General features: G+C 34.6%; 2 protein-coding genes across 4 annotated transcripts in view; both read left to right on the top strand.

Moving 5' to 3' along the window:
• LOC106075037 (uncharacterized) overlaps positions 1-5,596 on the top strand; it is a 33,185-nt gene extending 27,589 nt beyond the window's left edge. For all 3 annotated transcript variants that reach the window (XM_056032139.1, XM_056032143.1, XM_056032133.1), the window contains exon 25: positions 55-5,596. In XM_056032139.1, the coding sequence (XP_055888114.1) occupies positions 55-186 (132 nt within the window). In that variant the 3' untranslated portion in view covers positions 187-5,596. The remainder of the gene's footprint in view (positions 1-54) is intronic.
• Positions 5,597-7,070: 1,474 nt separating this feature from the next.
• LOC106075034 (uncharacterized) lies at positions 7,071-18,592 on the top strand. Its single transcript, XM_013235955.2, has 4 exons — positions 7,071-7,240; positions 9,783-9,926; positions 15,876-16,017; positions 18,420-18,592. Exons 2-4 carry the CDS (start codon positions 9,786-9,788, stop codon positions 18,509-18,511), a joined length of 375 nt encoding a protein of 124 aa, XP_013091409.2. The 5' UTR covers positions 7,071-7,240; positions 9,783-9,785; the 3' UTR covers positions 18,512-18,592.
• The last annotated feature ends 812 nt before the right edge of the window (positions 18,593-19,404 follow it).

The following is a 19,404-nucleotide window of genomic DNA, read 5'->3' as shown; positions in this document are numbered from 1 at the left end:
GTAGAGTAATTCATATTGAAACTAAAGCTGTGTTATAATATATTTCTTTAACAGAGAAAAGAGAAACGACAGAGGCTGGATAAAATCTTATTAAAGCTTCTGAACAATATACCTGGCAAACAGAAGATTGATTTGACATATCTCTTAGATGAAGGGAAAAGAATAAGGAAGAAAGTAACAAAGTAAAAAAGAGATTGTATCTTGTTTAGTTCATTCTCAATTCTAAAGTGATTCATTTTGTTCTGGTACACAATTGTACAAGACATTGTTTATTGTAATGATGAAAGTTAGCTAAGCTTTACCAGTCTTGTGTACCATTTATTTACATTCTTGATATTAATCGAATGTACTTTGATTGTATTTCTTCTAGACTAAACTGTAGATTAGATATACACTTCTCTGTCTGTAGTTTAGTCTAGAAGAAAGATGTTTAAAATAAAAAATAAATATATATATATTTCTACATGTATGTATTATTTTGGACATTTAAAAACAACAACCACAAAGTTTTACAAACGTGTATTTTTAGATTCAGTTTCCGTGAGTAAAGTCTATATTTTATCCAGCACATCAAAACTTTTTATTTTATTGTAGTCATTTATTTTTCTTGACATTGATGAATCAGCATGATCAAAGGCAATTAATTATTTGTTCAGTAGACATAAAATGTCATTCATACCTTGCATCTGTATAAGTGGCTATTTCAATTAATTGATTGAATCAGTTCTTTATGATGTTATTTTTGGTACTTTACCTTTAAAGGCGTATTTTGAAACATTTGAGAGAATGTGTACTAGGCAGCTATGAAATGTTTTGAAGTTGTCAAACATTTGTACACTTAATCTTTGAGTTCTATGAGTTGTCTTAGAATTTTTTTTTCTAGCAAGAAAACTTGATTTTTTTTTCAATATTAAAAAATTATTATATAGTCTAGTATTGCTTAATTTTTAAACTCTTGTTTGTGTGAAATACCCTGGCAGTAGTTTTTAAAGCTTTAAAAAAAAAAGGAAGTACAAAAAATATGTGTATCAAGCTTAGTTTATGTTAGCATTTGTTTGTCTACAATTTATATGATCCTGTGTTTTATTAGCTTAGTAGCTAGGGTTTATTTTGATTGTCACTCATTGTGCAGTTGTGATATCTTGATATATAATATAGTATTTAAAATAAGTGTTGAGAAGTGTGCTTGTCTAAGTGATTATTCCATATATATGTATCTCTATATATTTATAGAGTGAAGCACACTATCAATATGATAAAAATTTAATGTAGATCTACAGTATTATTCAAGTTTAGGGTTTGTATTTATAAAGACAATGGAATCAATTAAATCTAAAGGTCTTATTATTGCCTTTTAACTCATCAAAAAGAAAACATGTGATTCTAAGAAAATTAGTCTTCTTTTTTTGTGTCTCTTTTACTCAGAATTTGATCAGTACACCTAATAAGGGATGTTTCTGAAATACTTGAAACTTAGGCACTGATCTGTATGAGGAGAGATAGGACTTCAGATGAATTTGTAAATTGTTTTTCCACCATTATTAGCAACTATGATCATATAGCTTGAGAATAATTGATGTAGCATCCCTGGAAAGAAGTCATCATCTCATCATCATCTGTCCTTTGACTTAGTAGTAAGGATGCTGTGACATTTTTCGTAACCAAATCTCTCCTCTTTTTCCAGTCAGCAGCTGTTCTTTGTTGGATAATAAGAGAGTGGCGTTTTCTCTCTAAGGACTGAATTCTTCTCTCAACCACAGCATCTTGTGTCCAGCTTTCACAACCATATTGGAATATACAGACCACTAGCAAAGAATTGTTTTAATTTTGCTTGGACTATTTCCACCACAAACTATCTTGCTTTTTTCAACAGTAAATTTACATGTAGAGCTGCAGCATCCAGTTTTGAAGTAAGATCTTGTGTCTGGTATGCATTTTCTCAAATGAGACCTATATCATTTAGAAACCTGATATTAGAAAAATGCCACCCATTTATGGTCAATCTAAAAGTAAAACCTTCTAGAGTTTCCATCATAATATGCTCCAGAAATATGTTCAGAAGAAGTGGAGAAAGAATGCATCTTTGCCTCATTCCAATGGATATCCTAAGACTTTCTCCAATTTGGTGGTTTGGAAGTACTAAGCTATTCACATTTTGGTATAGGACTTTGATAACATGGAGAATGTTTTTATCTAGGTGGAACTCCCTCATCACTTGCCATCATGGAAGAAGTGCATAGATCTAAAAAGAGATGAAGTAGAGAAATAAAAATTAATATGAAAAAAAAACAACAACAACAAACCATGCACATTTCAGTGTTAGGATGTAACTCTTTGCAATTTTTGTTTATCAATGGGAAAAAAAAAAAGCAAGATCTTGCTTCATTTTTATTGGAACAGATCAAGAGTTACTAAAATATATAGAAGCAGATGTGTTTTTGTAAGAATAATTTATAAGCAAGTGTTCATTTTGTTTAGAAAGACATAATAAACTATTTACATTAGTCAATGCTTGTATATGCTTTATGTGAGCATGAAAAGTAAAACAATTGATTTGAATTAGAAACATTCTCTGCTGGTTGATCAAAATGTTAGTCCTGTGTCATTCATAATGATTGTATTTGTTTTAACTGTAGGTGAGTGATACTAATAATTGTGAATTTTTTAGAAGCACTAGAGACCTATCATCTCTTTATCTTGTGAGTCCAGTGAGCCGTGTAACTGTTTGCCATTGGATTGACACTTTGTACATTGTTTCTTTCAACATGTTCATTTTTGTTTCTTCATTGTGTTTATTTCTTGCTGTGATCACTTGTCAGCCTTTAAGTGGAAGAAATTCTGACCAAATACAAGATTTTTTTTTTTGGTGGAACAAAAAAAAAAGATTTTTCTTCCCACTCCTGGATAATAAAAAATGAAATGGTGTTTTACTTTATTATTATTATTTTTTAATTAATAAGTTGGACATAATAATCTAGCTGCCTACTGGTTTTACAATCATACTGACTTATCTGATGTTTGATTTTGTACATTTGCATTGTACTTTAAGCAAGCTAAATCGTCTTTGTTAATTTGTATAAATAACTTGATTATTTATCATCACTTTATTTAATGTTGTATTTTTACATTTTGTATATTTTGTATTTACAGTTGTAAATACTATTTCACAGTACAAATACTGATCAATCCCCTTTCATTGAGTTACTTCTCTTAATTAATGAAACTCATTGGAGTTCTTGATACAATGTCATTCATGTGAATTGATTAGTCCCAAAGCAAAGTGTGATTATAATTAATGATATGGTTGTAACGATTCATGCCAATCTAGTAACTTACATTTTTTAATTTTATTTATTCTTTTTTTTTTTTGGTTGGTTGTGTGATTTCTCTTGCATTTATCCAATCTGTTAGTGTATCCCCATTTTCCTAACTGCCTATGTGGTATGTTTTCCTAGCTGCCTCCTTTTTATGTTTTCCTAACTGCCTCATGCTTGTTATGTTTGTAGGTTTCAGCAAACAAAAAAACAGTTGTTCACTCTTTCTGATAGTTGTTGGAAATGATGAATACACTTAAAAGAAGTGTCACAGTAACTGCCAAGATACTTATTATATTAGACATTCATGAGTGTGTGTGGACATACATTTCAGTTTTGACCAGCAGAACATGCTGATTTTTAAATGAAAGGAAACATTTCTTTGAACAATATTTACATATAAAGGGTGTTCTTTAAAAAAACAGATTCATTTCTTTTTATATTTGAATGAACTATTACATGTGTTAATAGACATCTTTTAATTTTTAAAATCAGTTTTCATGCATACACATTTTATGATATATATTATAAAACTTGTATGAATGGATATATATATATATATATATATATATATATATATATATATATATATATATATATATATATATATATATATATATATATATATATATATATATATATATATATATAATAATAATAATAATAATAATAATAAATTGTACACTTGTAAAATTTGTAAAATAGTGACTCTTTTAATGGCTTGATTATAGTAATGCTTAAATGTGGAATTAAAATGTAATGTTATTCCCGTTCCAAAGTATAGAGTTTAGAAAGCCAGCAATATTCTTGGTTTCTTATCTTGTGCTCTATGGATGACCTCTCTCATTTGTTGCCATTCTGTACAGTCAATGTTACCCCTCTCCTGTTCTATGCAAGTATAACATAAAATGAGACTGTTGCTGTTTTCTGTTGATTTCAGTAGAACTACTTGAGACTTAATGTATAGTAGCGTGTGAGACAAAACTATGTGATGTGTAGACATTGTTTACTCTATTGGTGTTCATAATTGTACAATACTAGTGTAACCAAAAAAAAAAACAAATCAATGTAGTATGTTATTGTAGCCTTGAAATCATTTCTTATAACATGATTGAGTGTGATTGACGTTAGTTTTTAGTTTTTTACATTTTCAGTAAAAATCAATTTCATTGTATGGAACAAATATTGCCTTTTTCTTTACTTTTTTTTCTTTTGTTGAACTACAACCACAACAAATGAGTATTATTAGCAAACGTTTTGTTTGTTTGTCTCATCATTCAAATTAGTTCTGTACACAAAAATTGATTGTAGTGTGTACATACATTATAAAGGACATTCATGGAAACACATCTCTCAATTTATTGTCAGGCTAACTGGTCATTTAAAAAAAAAGAATGACCTTGTCCTGGTATTACAAATGTACATTTTTGACTTCAAAATCCTTTCAAAGTTCTGATGTTGCTTCATATACTATGTATGTGTGTTTATTTATTATTAGATCTAATCTTGCACTCATACTCTTTAACATTTGTATACAATTGACCACATTGCACCAAACATTGCATTCAAAATGGAATCAGTGGTTCCTGCTTGTATTAAACAAGTATTACACAGTATGGCTTTACACACTCAACTGCCATTATTTACTGTAAATATTGTCCAATTGGATTTGTTGTTGTTAATATCTTATAATAGTAATGGGTGAGACAATTGGCTAATGAAAACCCAATATCATTTTTTCCCCATGTTGTTTTGATCTCTTTAAAAGACATAAGTGAATAAAGTTAGGTTTAGGACAACTGTTGTACCAAGTTATTGTACAAATCCATGGCCCATGATCAGAACTAAAATTGAATCAATGTTACCTGTGTTAAAAGATAGTCTTTTTTTTGTGTGTGTTAACAATCTGAGTTTTGATTAACTCTTACACCAAAGCAATTTGTGTTTGTTTCTCTACATGGGCATTGATTTGTTGGATGCCTGCATTGGTTTCAACAGAACAAGAATTGGCTGAGTTTTTATCTTTCACTTAAGCTGTCAATCATTTTGTGATCTTATTTCTTTTTCTCTATTATTTTAGTCTCTATATTTTATAAAGCATTGTATACCTATAACCATTTTGTTTTATTTTCAATTTGTCTACAATGATATTTTATTTTGGATGGTTCTCTTGTTGTGTGAATACTACACGACATGTAGTCCTCTGCTACCTAGCATTACTGTGTATTGTCCTTCTCACAGTGTTGATGTCAACCAATGGAAATAAACGTATGACTAGTTGATTGACTTGTTTGAGTTTTGTTGAACGCATGACACTTCAGACTATGTAGAAGGTAGTTCTTAAATCTACTATTGAACTATCACGCTCACATCTGTAATATTTTAAGTTTTGATATGACTGCCTGGTATGGCAATCTGAGCATTAGAAATAAAAGTAAACTCCATAGAATCCTAAATGCTTCTGGTAAAGTCATTGGCAAAAAAACAAATCCCATTTGGGCAGCTGTTTGAGACAAACATCCATTAAAAAAGCTAAAAAGATCCTAGAAATAAAAAATCACCCTTTGGTTCAGGATTTTGTGATTTTACCATCACAAAAGAGATACAAGACACCAATAGCAAAGACAAACAAACACAAACCCTCTTTTGTTCCCCTGGCAATCAAATCATTAAATAGAAATAAATTTTCACATGTAAATTATGAGTGAGTCAAGTGTGAATGTACATTTTGTTTTTTTCTAGTTACAATGTTTTGTTTGGTATAATGCACACATTGTAAGACACATTTTTTTACGGACAATAAAGATTATTATTATTAATTGACTAGCATATCTTTATATACCAAATACATAAACTAATGGTTGGATTGATATCGCCGACACAGCAGTTCCCCCCACCTCCACGTTCCGACCATAACAAATGCCCGGGCCTTTCTGTCATTTCTGTGACTCATAGTCGCTTCAAGATTGGAGACCACAGAGAACACATTGTCATCGAACTAAACACACGTCTCCTAATGTACTTTGTTCATGAGAAGAATCTTTTTTTTTTTGGGGGGGGGGAGATATAATTAGGCTTGTCCGAAGATTAGTGAGGAATGCAGTATTTCCCGTGGCTACGCAGCCCCAGCTGTGACCTACATATTTTGCCACATCCAGGGCAAGCATAACCATTGTCCGCAGGTGGTCGATTTAGATTTTCTTTTCGCCGTCTGCGTTTGTCCTCGGCAGCAGATTTTCTTTTGGTCTCATATGTGTATCCCTCGGCCTTCGTGACTGACCTCCAGCTGTCTCGTTTTGAGACCGCTTGAAACCAGGTGCTCTCTTCTATGTCAGCCAAGGAAAGTTGTTGCCTAAGCTGGTATTTGAAGCGTTTCCGAGGGGCGCCTTTGTTATTGCGTCGACCACCTTTTAGCTCACCAAAAAAGACTGCTTTTGGGAGATATAACCAGTAATAATAAGGCTGTCATCGAGTCCGAAGATTAATGAGGAATGCAGTATTTTCCGTGGTGACGCAGCCCCAGCTGTGACCTACGTATTTTGCCACATCCAGATCTCTGTCTTTCTCTCTTTCTCTCTCTCTCTCTCTCTCTCTCTCTCTCTCTCTCTCTCTCTCTGTATATATGGTTATGCTGCAAACTCAGCCATAGTTCGTGCATGAGAATACATTTTTTTTCAGACTACCGGTATCAGATATTTTTATTTTGAACCACAAAGAAACTTCTCTTCAATGTGAGGAAATGACGTCACATAATTAGAAATTTAAGTTTTTTTTCAGAAATTTCCGTATCATCAAAATATTGAACTTGAATGTAGTGTAGTCTGTTTACAATTTTGATCTTGTCTAGCTTCTATAGATAATGAGTTGTAAAATCTAGTTCTTTAGCGTCTTCTTTTGACATTTCTAGCGTGCTTTTAAAAATTCCAGTAAGTACTGAGCTATAGATTTACTTCTACTCTAGATTTAGAATCTAGTCAGTGCAAAGTTGTTATCTCCGACTCCGGACGTGGTAATGATTATAAACACTCCACTACCTAGATCTATACTATGCTTCTTGTTCTTGGCCTTCACGTGTGGCTCAGAAATTAGATCCAGCGCACTGGTAGAAAAAGAAGGCAAAGGCTAGCGACCGGCGCCTAAAACAATACGCTTCGGGCTGTGGGGGTGGGGGCTTGTTAGCCTTGGCTGGCTACACCGCTACCCACCTAAGACGGAAAACCGCTGGGGAAATGCTTCAGGAGTCAACTCTGAGGAAAAATCAGGAGCCGGTGACTCTTAGGCAGCGTGAACCACACAGTGCTATACTTTGGCAGAACCTGCTACACAGATGAACCCAATTTGTATTGGGTACTGTGTGATTGTCAAAAGAGTTGAGCCGAAGGCTTTTCGAATTCTAGGCGTGTAAGCCTGCTTGAACAAACGGTTCTGTCTGGAAGTGAAGAGGTCCAAGTCAATGTCTATGTAAAACATTGCTATTTCCGATATATCCGGCACTCCGGGAGCATGGATTAGAATGCATGGCCGAAGGCCGAGCACACCGGGAACCCACGCCATTTTCCTATGTTGTACCAAGGTAACCGTGCAGGACTCGCCATTAGTGTAACGGTCCCTTGAGGAACGGCGCATGGATTATCGACAGGGACGTGGAAGCTCTCTTTCAAATCCGCACCGTTCAATGGGAAAGCTCTCGCATTCCCTTGGACACTCCCACAGGAGTTTTGTTTTGCTATTCATTTAGCCTAATCACTTCCTCAAGTAATCGATTCCACCCGAGTGCCACGTTGAGGCGAAATAGCGAACCCGGGCTATTGGGTACCTGCCGTTTCTTTGGACGCGTCAGCTGATTGGAAAAGGGGAAACTGCTGTGTGGCGACCTTGTAATGACCATAGGAAAATCCCAGTCTTTCATTTTCATTTTTCTTTAGATGAACCATAATTTCCCTCCACTGAAGGTGGCCAACAACATTAGCAAATACTGAAAATGGACATTTAGAAACTTAAAAGTAAACGTTATCAAAGTCTAGTGTCTCAATGACTAATATAGCCAGATGTAGCCTAGATGAAGATCTCCTCATTGCTTAGCATAATTAAATCCGCCCTAATCTAGATTTCAAATCTTTTCTAGAGTTGTCTGTTGTTTAATGTGATAAGTCTAAGTGTTGTGTCACCTCAATTCTCATACATGGTAATGAAACGTAGCATAGTTTAATGTTTGATTTAGAATAATTGAAATATATACGTACTTAAATGGTTTAATATATTTTAGATATAATATTATTTAATTAGATCTAGACTATATTCTCCATGAAAATGGCTGTCTGGTCGTGTTGTAGGCGCTCTGGACTGTTGTCCCAGTAGTTCCCAGTTCAAACTCTGCCGCCACCATCCCCCGCCGTCCTGTGGGAGTTTTGGGTAAGGAAGTAATTATCTTCAATCCTGAAAGCTGAAAGGTCGCAAACTTAACCTCAAGCTCTTCTGATTATACCAACAGTTATCCGAGAGAAGCACAAGATAGATCCTCATGGAGAGCAAACATAAAGGAAGAGTTCTGATTGCAAATAGTGTAGTGAACTAGGGAAAAGTCTTAAAAGACTGCAGCGTCTGGTGATTACAAATGCCCAAATTGTGACATTGGATTTGTATCTAGGATTAGCCTCTTTAATCACACATTTTATCGAGATGTAAAATGCAAAGAGGACAGTGTAATGGTTGTAGAAGGATCATCAGGGTCATCCCTACAAATCATTTTTTCCAATTATGATGATGCTTATTGTGCTCAATGAATGACGTTACATGCTGATAGAGACTGCTTATTTGTGATGTTTAGATTAAAATACTAAATTTTTTTTTTTGGTCTTCATTGCTCAAATGGCTTTATTAATGGGTCAGAGTTGTATATGAGCAAAACCCGAAAGAGAAACAGGTCAAAGGCATTCCTTGTTCCGTATGCTAGGACGAATTTGTACAAATGCTCCTTTTTTCCCTAGTGCTATTGGAGCATGGAATGCGTTGCCTGAGCCAGCCAGGAAAACCAATGACTTGGCAGAATTTAAGTCATTGGTTTATATGCATGACTAATTGACCGTGGAACACGCGTAGGACGTAATCATCTTCCTTTTTGAAGAAACGCCTGTATTTTATAAGATAAGAAAGACAGATATACGACAACTTAAAGCTCAATTTTGGACGGAGAAAACGCCTGAATAGAATGATTAGGTTACCTGGTCATGCAGTATGCGCGTTCGTTTATCTCGATGTCATCCCCCATCGTTCTGTTGGAGGTTAGGACTAGCAAGTAGATTATCTTCAACTCTGAAGAAACATCCAAAACATGTCAAACATTTTACAAAGCCAGCAGAAGCTGTCAAGCCGTAGATATGGATCTTGGTATGTGAACCAACAATCTCGTTAAGTTTATGTGTGATATTATAAATATTTTAGGTTTATCCAAATATTTTGACATTCCAGGAGATGAGGTTTCCCAATAAGGCTGACATACAAGTCTTGTTATTGCGATGGCCTAAGGATCTTTGGTTGGTGCTTGACAAGCCGGTTATACTGTTTTCTATGATTGTACTTGGTTTCTTTTTATCAATGTTTGCTCTTCTTCAGGTCAGTAACAGACAAAGACAGACATTCAGACATACATAGACAGACAGATAGATAAATAGATAAATAGATAGATAGATTTAGATAGATAGATAGATAGATAGATAGATAGATAGATAGATAGATAGATAGATAGATAGATAGATAGATAGATAGATAGATAGATAGATAGATAGAATTAAATAGAATACCCAGCAGCAGCCAACAAAAAAGACTCGAAGTCACAAACCGACATCATGTCCCACGAGACCGAAGAAAGACTCATGACAGAGAGCATTAGTTATTTTTTTTTATGGCAATAAAACTGGGCAAAATATAATTACAGCAATAAAATTAAGACAGTCTCTTTCGGGATCAGTCATACAACGCCGAAGCTAAATCATAGAAATAGTGCCTATTAACTCGAATGGTCTATTAGAACTGGTTTAGAAACATCTAGGCCAATATAGTACATGCAATATGTTTATTTACTCTGTAAGTAGGCATAAATAGTGCTGCAAGATTTCAGAAGACCATAAGAAGCTGTTGCACTATAACCAGATTATACATTTAAAAAAAAAATCTCATTCAAGGTACAAGTAAGCTTCAAAATACCGAAAATCAAAATGAGATTTTTCTTTTCGGAGCTTGTAAGCAAATACGAAGTAAAAAAATTAAACTTGTGCATCTTGGTTGTCAACTCTTACTTCGTGATTTGGACTAGAATACATTTGCTTTAATGTTTGAACATGCAAAATCATCGCCATTTTGAAGGCGCAGTTATTACATGACATTTGTTTGAGTGAGTTGTACAAATGGGAAAAAATCGAGAAACCTGCTCTGATGAGTTGGAAAGAGTTTACAGAGACTCTGCTCCATCATTTAACGCTGTACATTTTTGGGCAGCTGAAGTTAAAAATGGACAAACCAGCTAAAAGGGTGAACGTAAGGATAATCCGAAACCAATGCTCAAGTTCAGCCAATGATCCCGGACAACTGTAGAAAGAAGGTTAGAGAGATGAGTCCATGAGCATGTCCAATGAACGTTTTTGTTGGCTATTAAAACAAGGTATAGGCCTTTGCATGAGAAAGTTGACATCCATTGTATGCAGCGCTTCTTCCTTTCGGACCCAAAACTTGTCCAACTAACTGAACATTTACTTGGCTCTGTTGGATTAGACGCACAAAATCAAACTTTTTGGCAACGATTAATTAGGTCTGCTGTTGATGACACTTTGATTCATCGCGCTACTCCAGAATCGAAAATACAATCTAATTTTTAGACTGCGAAAAGCGAATCGGACCAAAAAAAAATGAAAACGAAAACTATTGCTTCGGCCGTCAAGATGATGACAACTTTTGTTTTTTTTCATCGATAATCTAGAAAAGGGAAAACTAATTACATGAGCATACAATGCGTCGATACTTGATAAAGAAATTGAAGAAAAACCGCTACAATGTCAGAAGAACAAACATTATCTTATCATCGGTAGAATGCATTTTATTACAACTCAATATTGGCGACGGCGAAAATTTACAAATCAGTTGACCACTATTCTAACTCTTTTGATCTAGATATTTGTGACTTTTTTGTCTAATGCAGTAGAACAGAGAATTTCATGTAATAATTTTGAACTATGTTGTGTAAAAAGACGCTCAATACTATTTGGATGAATTCGAGAGGAAAAAATGGATAGATCTAGACTAGTGGAAGATTTAGTAGAGAAATAAAAATTAATTTGAAGAAAACAAAACCTAGACGTTTCATTGTTAAGTCAGAAACTTATCAGACCACCTGTCTTCATTAGTGGGCTTTTCTTAACTTAAAGATGGCTTAATGTCTTCATCAGTAGGATTGTCCTTGCTTAAAGATGGCTTAATGTCTTCATTAGTGAGATTGTCTTAACGTAAAGATGGGCTAATGTCTTCATGAGTGGGCTTGTCCTTGCTTAAAGATGGCTTAATGTCTTCATTGTGGGATTGTCTTAAAGATGGCTTATGTCTTTATTAGAGGGCTTTTCTTAACGTAAAGATGGGCTAATGTGTTCATGAGTGGGCTTGTCCTTGCTTAAAGATGGCTTAATGTCTTCATTAGTGGGCTTGTCTTAACTTAAAAATGGCTTATGTCTTTATTAGAGGGCTTGTCTTAACTTAAAGATGGGCTAATGTCTTCATTAGTGGCTTGTCTTAACTTAAAGATGAGCTTATGTCTTCATTAGAGGGCTTGTTTTAACTTAAAGATGGGCTAATGTCTTCATTAGTGGGCTTGTCTTAACTTAAAGATGAGCTTATGTCTTCATTAGAGGGCTTGTCTTAACTTAAAGATAGGCTTATGTCTTCATTAGTGGGCTTGTCTTAACTTAAAGATGGGCTTATGTCTTCATTTGAGGGCTTGTCTTAACTTAAAGATGGGCTAATGTCTTCATTAGTGGGCTTGTCTTAAGTTAAAGGTGGGCTAATGTCTTCATTAGTGGGCTTAATCTTCAATAACGAGCTAGTGTTTTCATTTTGCCGTTAATGTCTTCATTAATGTGCTAATTAAAAATTTAATAGATTTTATAATAGCATTCATATCTACTCTGAAAAATGTTTTAGCAAAACAACACTGACTCAAAAATAAACAAAGCTTTAATCTAGTTTACATTCTTCTGAATAGATACAGTATAAACATTTATATGATAAACGACCCTCCTATTATGCTCTTGTAAGAATTAAAATGTACGAACCATACTTTAGTGTGTTTATTTAAAGTCTGCATCGCATTTTACTTAATTTACAACTTTCATAATGTATGCATTACTGTATAAGCTATATGCTTGCTTACTAAATCAATAGCCTACCAAATAATTCTGAACTGCTGACGACCAGAAACAAACTTAGAAATAACTACACTAGAATATATGTTGTTGTTTTTTTAAATCGCAATCTTATAATTATATTTAAATCCTGTCCATTAAAAAACATCTCTTGCAATTTCTTCATATTTAAATAACTTTTGTTCTTTCTTTCTATCTCTTCATCTCTCTTTTCTCTCTTCATGTCACTTTTTCTTTTTCATTTTTTCTCTCTGCCTACCTTTTTTTTTCTTTCTGTTTTTCCTCTCTCTTTTGTGTTCCCCTCTCTTCTTACTCAGTCTCTCTCATCCCCTCTACCCTCATTTATTGTCTCTTTCTTTTCTATTTTTCCTCACTTTCTCCCATCATTTCTCTATGTCTCCATTTTTTCTCTCTTAATTTTCTCTTTTTCTTCTCTAACTCCCGTCTCTCTGAAAATCGTTCCGCTTTTGTTTTCTCTTTCTCTCTTTCATTTCTCTTTCTCTCTTCCCATTCTTTCTTCCCTTCATATTCTCTCTCTTTCTTCTTTCGTTCTCTGTTTTTCTTTTCTCACTTTCTCATCCATCTGTTCTTTCCGTCTCTCGTTCTGCTTTTCTTTTTTAAATTCTTTCTCACTATTTTCTTCAGTCGTCTGACTTTTCTTTCTCTCATATTTTTAACTAAACCAACGTAATGGGCTTTCTGTTAGTTTTCAAGTTTTTTTTAAATTATGTGTTTTTAATGATTCCTACATTTTGTAGAGTTCGCTAGGTTGTCATTGCCGGAAATGGTAATGGATATAAGCACTACACTACTTAAAAAAATGCTTCCTAATGGCATGCGTCTCAAATAGCATCTGACAACTCACGCGTGGCTCAGATACTGAGTCCGGTGGAACTGTTTTCACTCATAGGAGAAGGGGCTCGTTAGCCATATCTGGCTACCCACCTAGGACAGGGGTCGGCAACCTTTTGAATCGAAAGAGCCAAAAATTACAATTTTCTTGCCAACAATAAATAGTACTGACACAATTAATTTTTTAATTTAAAAAAAAAAACGAATATATTATTTCATATATACGTGTTTTTCCACATCAAATTAGATAATATATATATATATATATGGTTTTATTAGATAATTATTTTTTCTTTCGGCAGCAACAAAAGCAGTTAAATATTACAACACTAACTTGTATTTGAATAACAAAGAATTGAGAAAATTCAATGGGAGGTTGGCTTTGCATGGTTTTAGAAAGTTTGGATACATTAGGCTCATAACTTGTTTTTAGTTTCAAACACGACTCTAAATTTTCATTTGTTAGTTGACTTCTTACTGTGCTTTTAATTATATATGAATATAACACTTGCTCGCACGAATATGTCGATCCGAAGATAGTCAGTACTTCAAATGACAACTTCACCTCACTCTAGCATTCTGGAAGACTATTCCATGTGTCGAATATAGGCTAAGTGTCTCAACTCGAGACATTTCTTTTAAAGTTGTGACATTTGTTGCGTAACGTGCATACATTTCTGGACATCCAACATTTTCAACTTTATCTTTGATTTTTTTTATAAATGGGCTGAAGTAATTTGTGTCAATAGTCGCATTGATTTTTATCGCGATACTGTTTTAGACATTTAAAATGAAGTAAGTGCATATCCTGCCAAAAGAATTAATTTTTCTTCAAAATAAACTAATTCTTCTACCAAAACAGGTTGGGTTTTACTTTCTTTGCAGTTTTAGATTCAGCTAATTTCCTTTCGCTGTTATATCCACCGTAAAGTACAATTTTTGCGACCATTTGTCGTTCTCATATTCAGGGTTATTAATGCTTTTTTTTCATTTAGGAATGTATTTATTTCATTCAAGCACAAAGCAAAACGATTCAAGCCATCGCACTTTATTGTAAAGAAGGAGGTCGAAATACTGTGTCTCCATCTCGCTTAAGGGTTCTTTAAACTGAAGATGGTAGAGTGCAATTGATAAGATGATGTTTGCAATCATGATTATCAAATGTATAACCTTAACTATGTCAGATATAAATGTTTGGACACAAAGCGCTTCTTGGTGCATTATGCAGTGAAATGTAAGAATTAGGTGGTTTATTTGGCTCGAAGAATCGTTGTTGCTCCTTAATTTTTCTTGTCATAATTTTGGCTCCATCAATTGCTGTTTAAACGATTTTATTTAACTCGATCATATTGTCATCAAGGCATTTCTGCACGGCATTCGCTCCATCTTCCCCTCTAGTTTGTCATGAGAGTAGCAATCCTGGAAGATCTTCTTTTGGACCTTGGGAAGACATATACCAGACAAAATGGGCAACTTATGTCGTGCCTTTTATGTCGCAAGACTAGCAAGGGATAAGGCAGAAGAAAGTTAAATATCTTCCACCTGGAAATATGTTACATTAGAAGATAATTTTAGCTATTCTATCTTGTACTGTTTTAGCGGATAGTGGCATAGCTTTGACTTTTTTTTCAAGGTTTCTGTTTTTGTTTTTTGTTTTTGAAATCACGAAACAGTTCTTCAGGCGCATGTAGGAAGCAGTCTTTGACATACTCATCATCTGAAAATGGTTTGCCTTTTTGTTCAATTTCTAGTTGTACCACAAATCTTGCCAGATTAGCGCGTAATGGGGTGGGGGGGTGGTATAAGGCTGAGAGATAGAATCGGTGCCTACTCTTCGTTTAAAGATGTAGAGCTATTCTGAAAAATGTTTCAATAAAATAAATAATATTTGCGTATGGAACTAAAGAGACGCAGCTTCACATCCAAAGAGCCGCATGTGGCTCGCGATCCGCAGGTTGCCGATCCCGGACCTAGGAGAAGGAAAACTCTGAATCCAAACCTCTGCTGTCTTGCAGTTATATCCTATCATGGAAAAGGCTTCGGAATTCAGCCCTGTGGAAAAATCAGGAGCTGGCAACTCTTAGGCCGTTCTCAGCACTCAGTGCTACACCCTCGCAGAGCCTGCGACCCTGCTGACCCTAAACTGTATCAGGGCTTAAACTAAACAACTAGGTCTTTATTTTAAGTTATGAGAATAAAACCAACAAATCAAAGAGACAATAACAAATATTTGCTTTATAACGAACTAGAAAGAATAGAAAACACAAGCGAATGCAATAATTTGATATTATTATTTCAATTTCAGACTCGTTGGATTTTTTATCATTTTGGCTTCTATCAAACTTCAGATAAACAATTGGTGAAACTCTTGTTGCTTTTTTCTTTCCTGTGGATTGATCTCGTGGTGCTCAGGAGTGCATTAAGTGTCTTCAAAACCAAGCCAAAACGTAGGAAAGGCTTTTCTGAACATATCTTGACCTTATCCATCTTGACCTTATCCACCTTGACCTTATCCATCTAGACCTTATCCATCTAGACCTTATCCATCTAGACCTTATCCATCTAGACCTTATCCATCTAGACCTTATCCATCTTATCTTTCAAATTGTATTCTATAGCCACATTGGGTAAATAAACGTTTCAGATATTCTTTCAGATTTGAAGATAATGACATCATAGCCCAAATATTCCTCAGGGCCGCTGGGGGATGACGGCGGGGAGGGTTCGAACCCATCGTGGCCACAGTCCATCTTACATAGGCCTTAAGTAAACATTTGGATTTAACAATCTATCTTAGATTGTTATGTGGATAGTTTACAATCTTGAATGAAATGTGTTGACCTATACACAAATACGATGTCGGATTCTAGTAAGTGGAGGCCCGGGGAAGGATTTTGTGGCACTTACCATCTTCACGCTTCAATATGAATGCTCTTAATAATAGTCTATTAGCACATTTCAAAGCATGTCATATATGTGTAGAAAGAAATAGAGTACATTTCATTTCTCTTATTGTCTCATCGAATACATAAAGCACAATGTAAGGAGCATGTTTGTTTGTATGTATGTATGTATTTATGTATGTAATGTATGTATGTTTATTTTTTACTTATAGTAATCAAAACCGTTTGACCAATCTTGATAAAAAAAAATTGGCATGAATGTTCCTTAAATTACGGAGGAGACCGTAGTGTAGGTCTCTCGCAACAAGAAGGCCCTAAAATAATAATATTAATAATAAACATCACTAAATTTATCTCTATTGAAGAAGGAAACTTTTTAACAAATCGTGTGAAAGCTAAAAGTTTGAAAAGAACATCTCGCCATGTTTCACGAAGATCTAAATTCAATGCACTAAATAAGTGATGTACAAACTAAGGCCCGCGGGTCATATCCAGATAGTTTTTAATATGCACAGTTTGCTAAAACAATTTATAGACCTATGTGTAAGTCCTATTTTTAATAAATTGTGTCGATGTGCCAAAAACAACAACAACAAACCAAACCCTGCTGTAAATCTGGCCTGCATGTGGGCTTCAACACAAATGTAACCACGGCACGTAAACATACAATCATAGTGAATCAGGTAAATAGGTGAGTATATGTATATGTGGGTAAACAGTAAGTATATGTTTGATGATGGATTATTACGACTATGTCAACCATTAGTTGACTGTCCATATTCATTCATGGTTTAGTCACAACGTGATTCTGAAGATTGATAGCTTACTTACTTTAGCAATAATCAGGCAACAGAATTGGGAATATGTTTCACCTGATAGCGATCAAAATTTAGGCTTCGGAAGAATGACTGGCTTGAGTGCTTCATCCCTTTCAAAATGAAGACTTGGCAGCAAAAGAAACTTTCTTAGATAAAGGATGTTGAATGCGAAATTAACAAATATTTATATATAGATCAATGAAAATGCAAAAAAAAACAACTAGATATTTTGTAACCGAAATTTTCTGTGTTCATGGAATGTAAAAATGACCGTATAAATAATCTGTTAACCTTAAACACATGAACATGAATAACATTGAAATGATCGTATGAGGACCATGCCTGCCCGTTGGGGTACCTAACGACAGAGTCTATTGCACTGGCGGGGCTAGAAGAGTCAACCTTATAGGGGCTGGTGATGGACTGAAGCAATGAGCGGAGAATCATCTCTACCTCCCCTCCTCTGAATCATGTGATGTCTATATTATATAATGACTTAGGAGTTATTTTTTCCACACATTCTCATGATTGTCATTTTTTCCCATTTTGTTAGCTTTTCTTTAGTTAGAATCGTTATAGTGGCTATTCATTATAACGTCACCGATAGTCCATAGTCTAAGGATAAAATATACGTTAACATTTTAAAATTATTTTCAAAATTAAGGTCGCTAATTAAAGAGTGCCTAATTTTCCGGTGCCTAATTTTCCGCCTTCTCAAAAAGTGCCTAATTATCCGGTGCCTAAATTTCCGGGTGCCTAAATATCCGGGTGCCTAAATTTCCGGGTGCCTAAATATCCGGTGCCTAAATATCCGGTGCCTAAATTTCCAGATACCGTTTAAGATAGAGAAACACATGATGAAAGGCAACAAGAAACCAAAAGAAAACACCACAATAAATAACTGAAACTAGAGAACAGCTAAGTAAATGAAGGAGAACTAGTGTAACTAAGTGTTTGTGTGTGCGTGACTGTTTGTGTGTATGTGAGACTAAGTGTTTGTGTGTGTAAGAGATGGCGAGAAATTACAGATATAGACTACTTTATGACCGCAGTGTATGACTTGATATATGTAACTAGATTTCTGAATGTATTTTCTAAAATTGTGTTGTGTTTATATTTATCATATAGCCATTGTCAAAGCTGTTGAGACTAAAGAAGGAGGGTCAGCCAGCCAAAATGATGTTCGAAAGAATCCACCACGAAAATGCAAGAAAAAATGAGTTCGGGAAAAGCTCAGCTCCATGAGTTTTTTCGTCTCCAATGATGTTGATAAGGAAATGTAATAGAAACATTCTCTTGTGGTCTTTGTTTTGTTCTTTAAAAGTTTTATTTCAGTTTAAATCTTTCTTTGATTTTCCTTTGATGCACATTTTCTGTGAGCTACATTGAATGATTTCAAAAATGAGATCTTTATTTAGATTTAACGTTTATCTGAGTTTCGAAATTAAAAAAAATATTTTTATACTATGCTTCAACACAACACACAGTAGCAGAACTTGGTAGATTATACCATTCCAATAATGCTTTCCAGAAACTATATAACCCGGACAAGTTGAATAGGCTTAAAATCTAACCAAATTCTCACTGGATCTATGGCCTCACAAAACTATTCTGACGATGAGCACATACTCGGTTTCTCCTGATCTCCTGATTTTTATTATATTTACAACAATTATGGCTCAATTGATTTGGCTAACATATATGAGAGTAGCAAACAGACATTTACTAGTATAACAAATAACAGATATCCACAAAGACTTACAGGCGCGCCATACTGTAAAGCAAAACTCTGGGGCCTCTCACTTTCATCTTAGTAGAAGTTATGCTCTCTGGGCAGTGGATTTATTAGCCGTGATTCCCCCATGGACAATAAAATGGTCAAGAGTGTGGGCCGAACATTAACCGTTTAAAAAAGTACACCTCAAGCATTCCGAATAGCTTGTCAAGATGTCTTTCAAGAAATTCAATTTGCACGGTGCTGTCCCTGTTACTTGTCATATACTTATTAAACTTAGCGACGCACTATAGCTGACTGACTTTGAACGCGACATGTAGTGACGCCTCAGATAGTAGGGTGCACTTTGTTTAAATCAATTGGTATAAGGTCTTTGAG

Source organism: Biomphalaria glabrata, chromosome 1, assembly GCF_947242115.1.
Source record: "Biomphalaria glabrata chromosome 1, xgBioGlab47.1, whole genome shotgun sequence".
NCBI classification, from domain to species: Eukaryota; Metazoa; Mollusca; class Gastropoda; family Planorbidae; genus Biomphalaria; species Biomphalaria glabrata.
The sequence above is the reverse complement of the archived record's forward strand: the minus strand, read 5'-3'. Positions and strand labels throughout refer to the sequence as shown.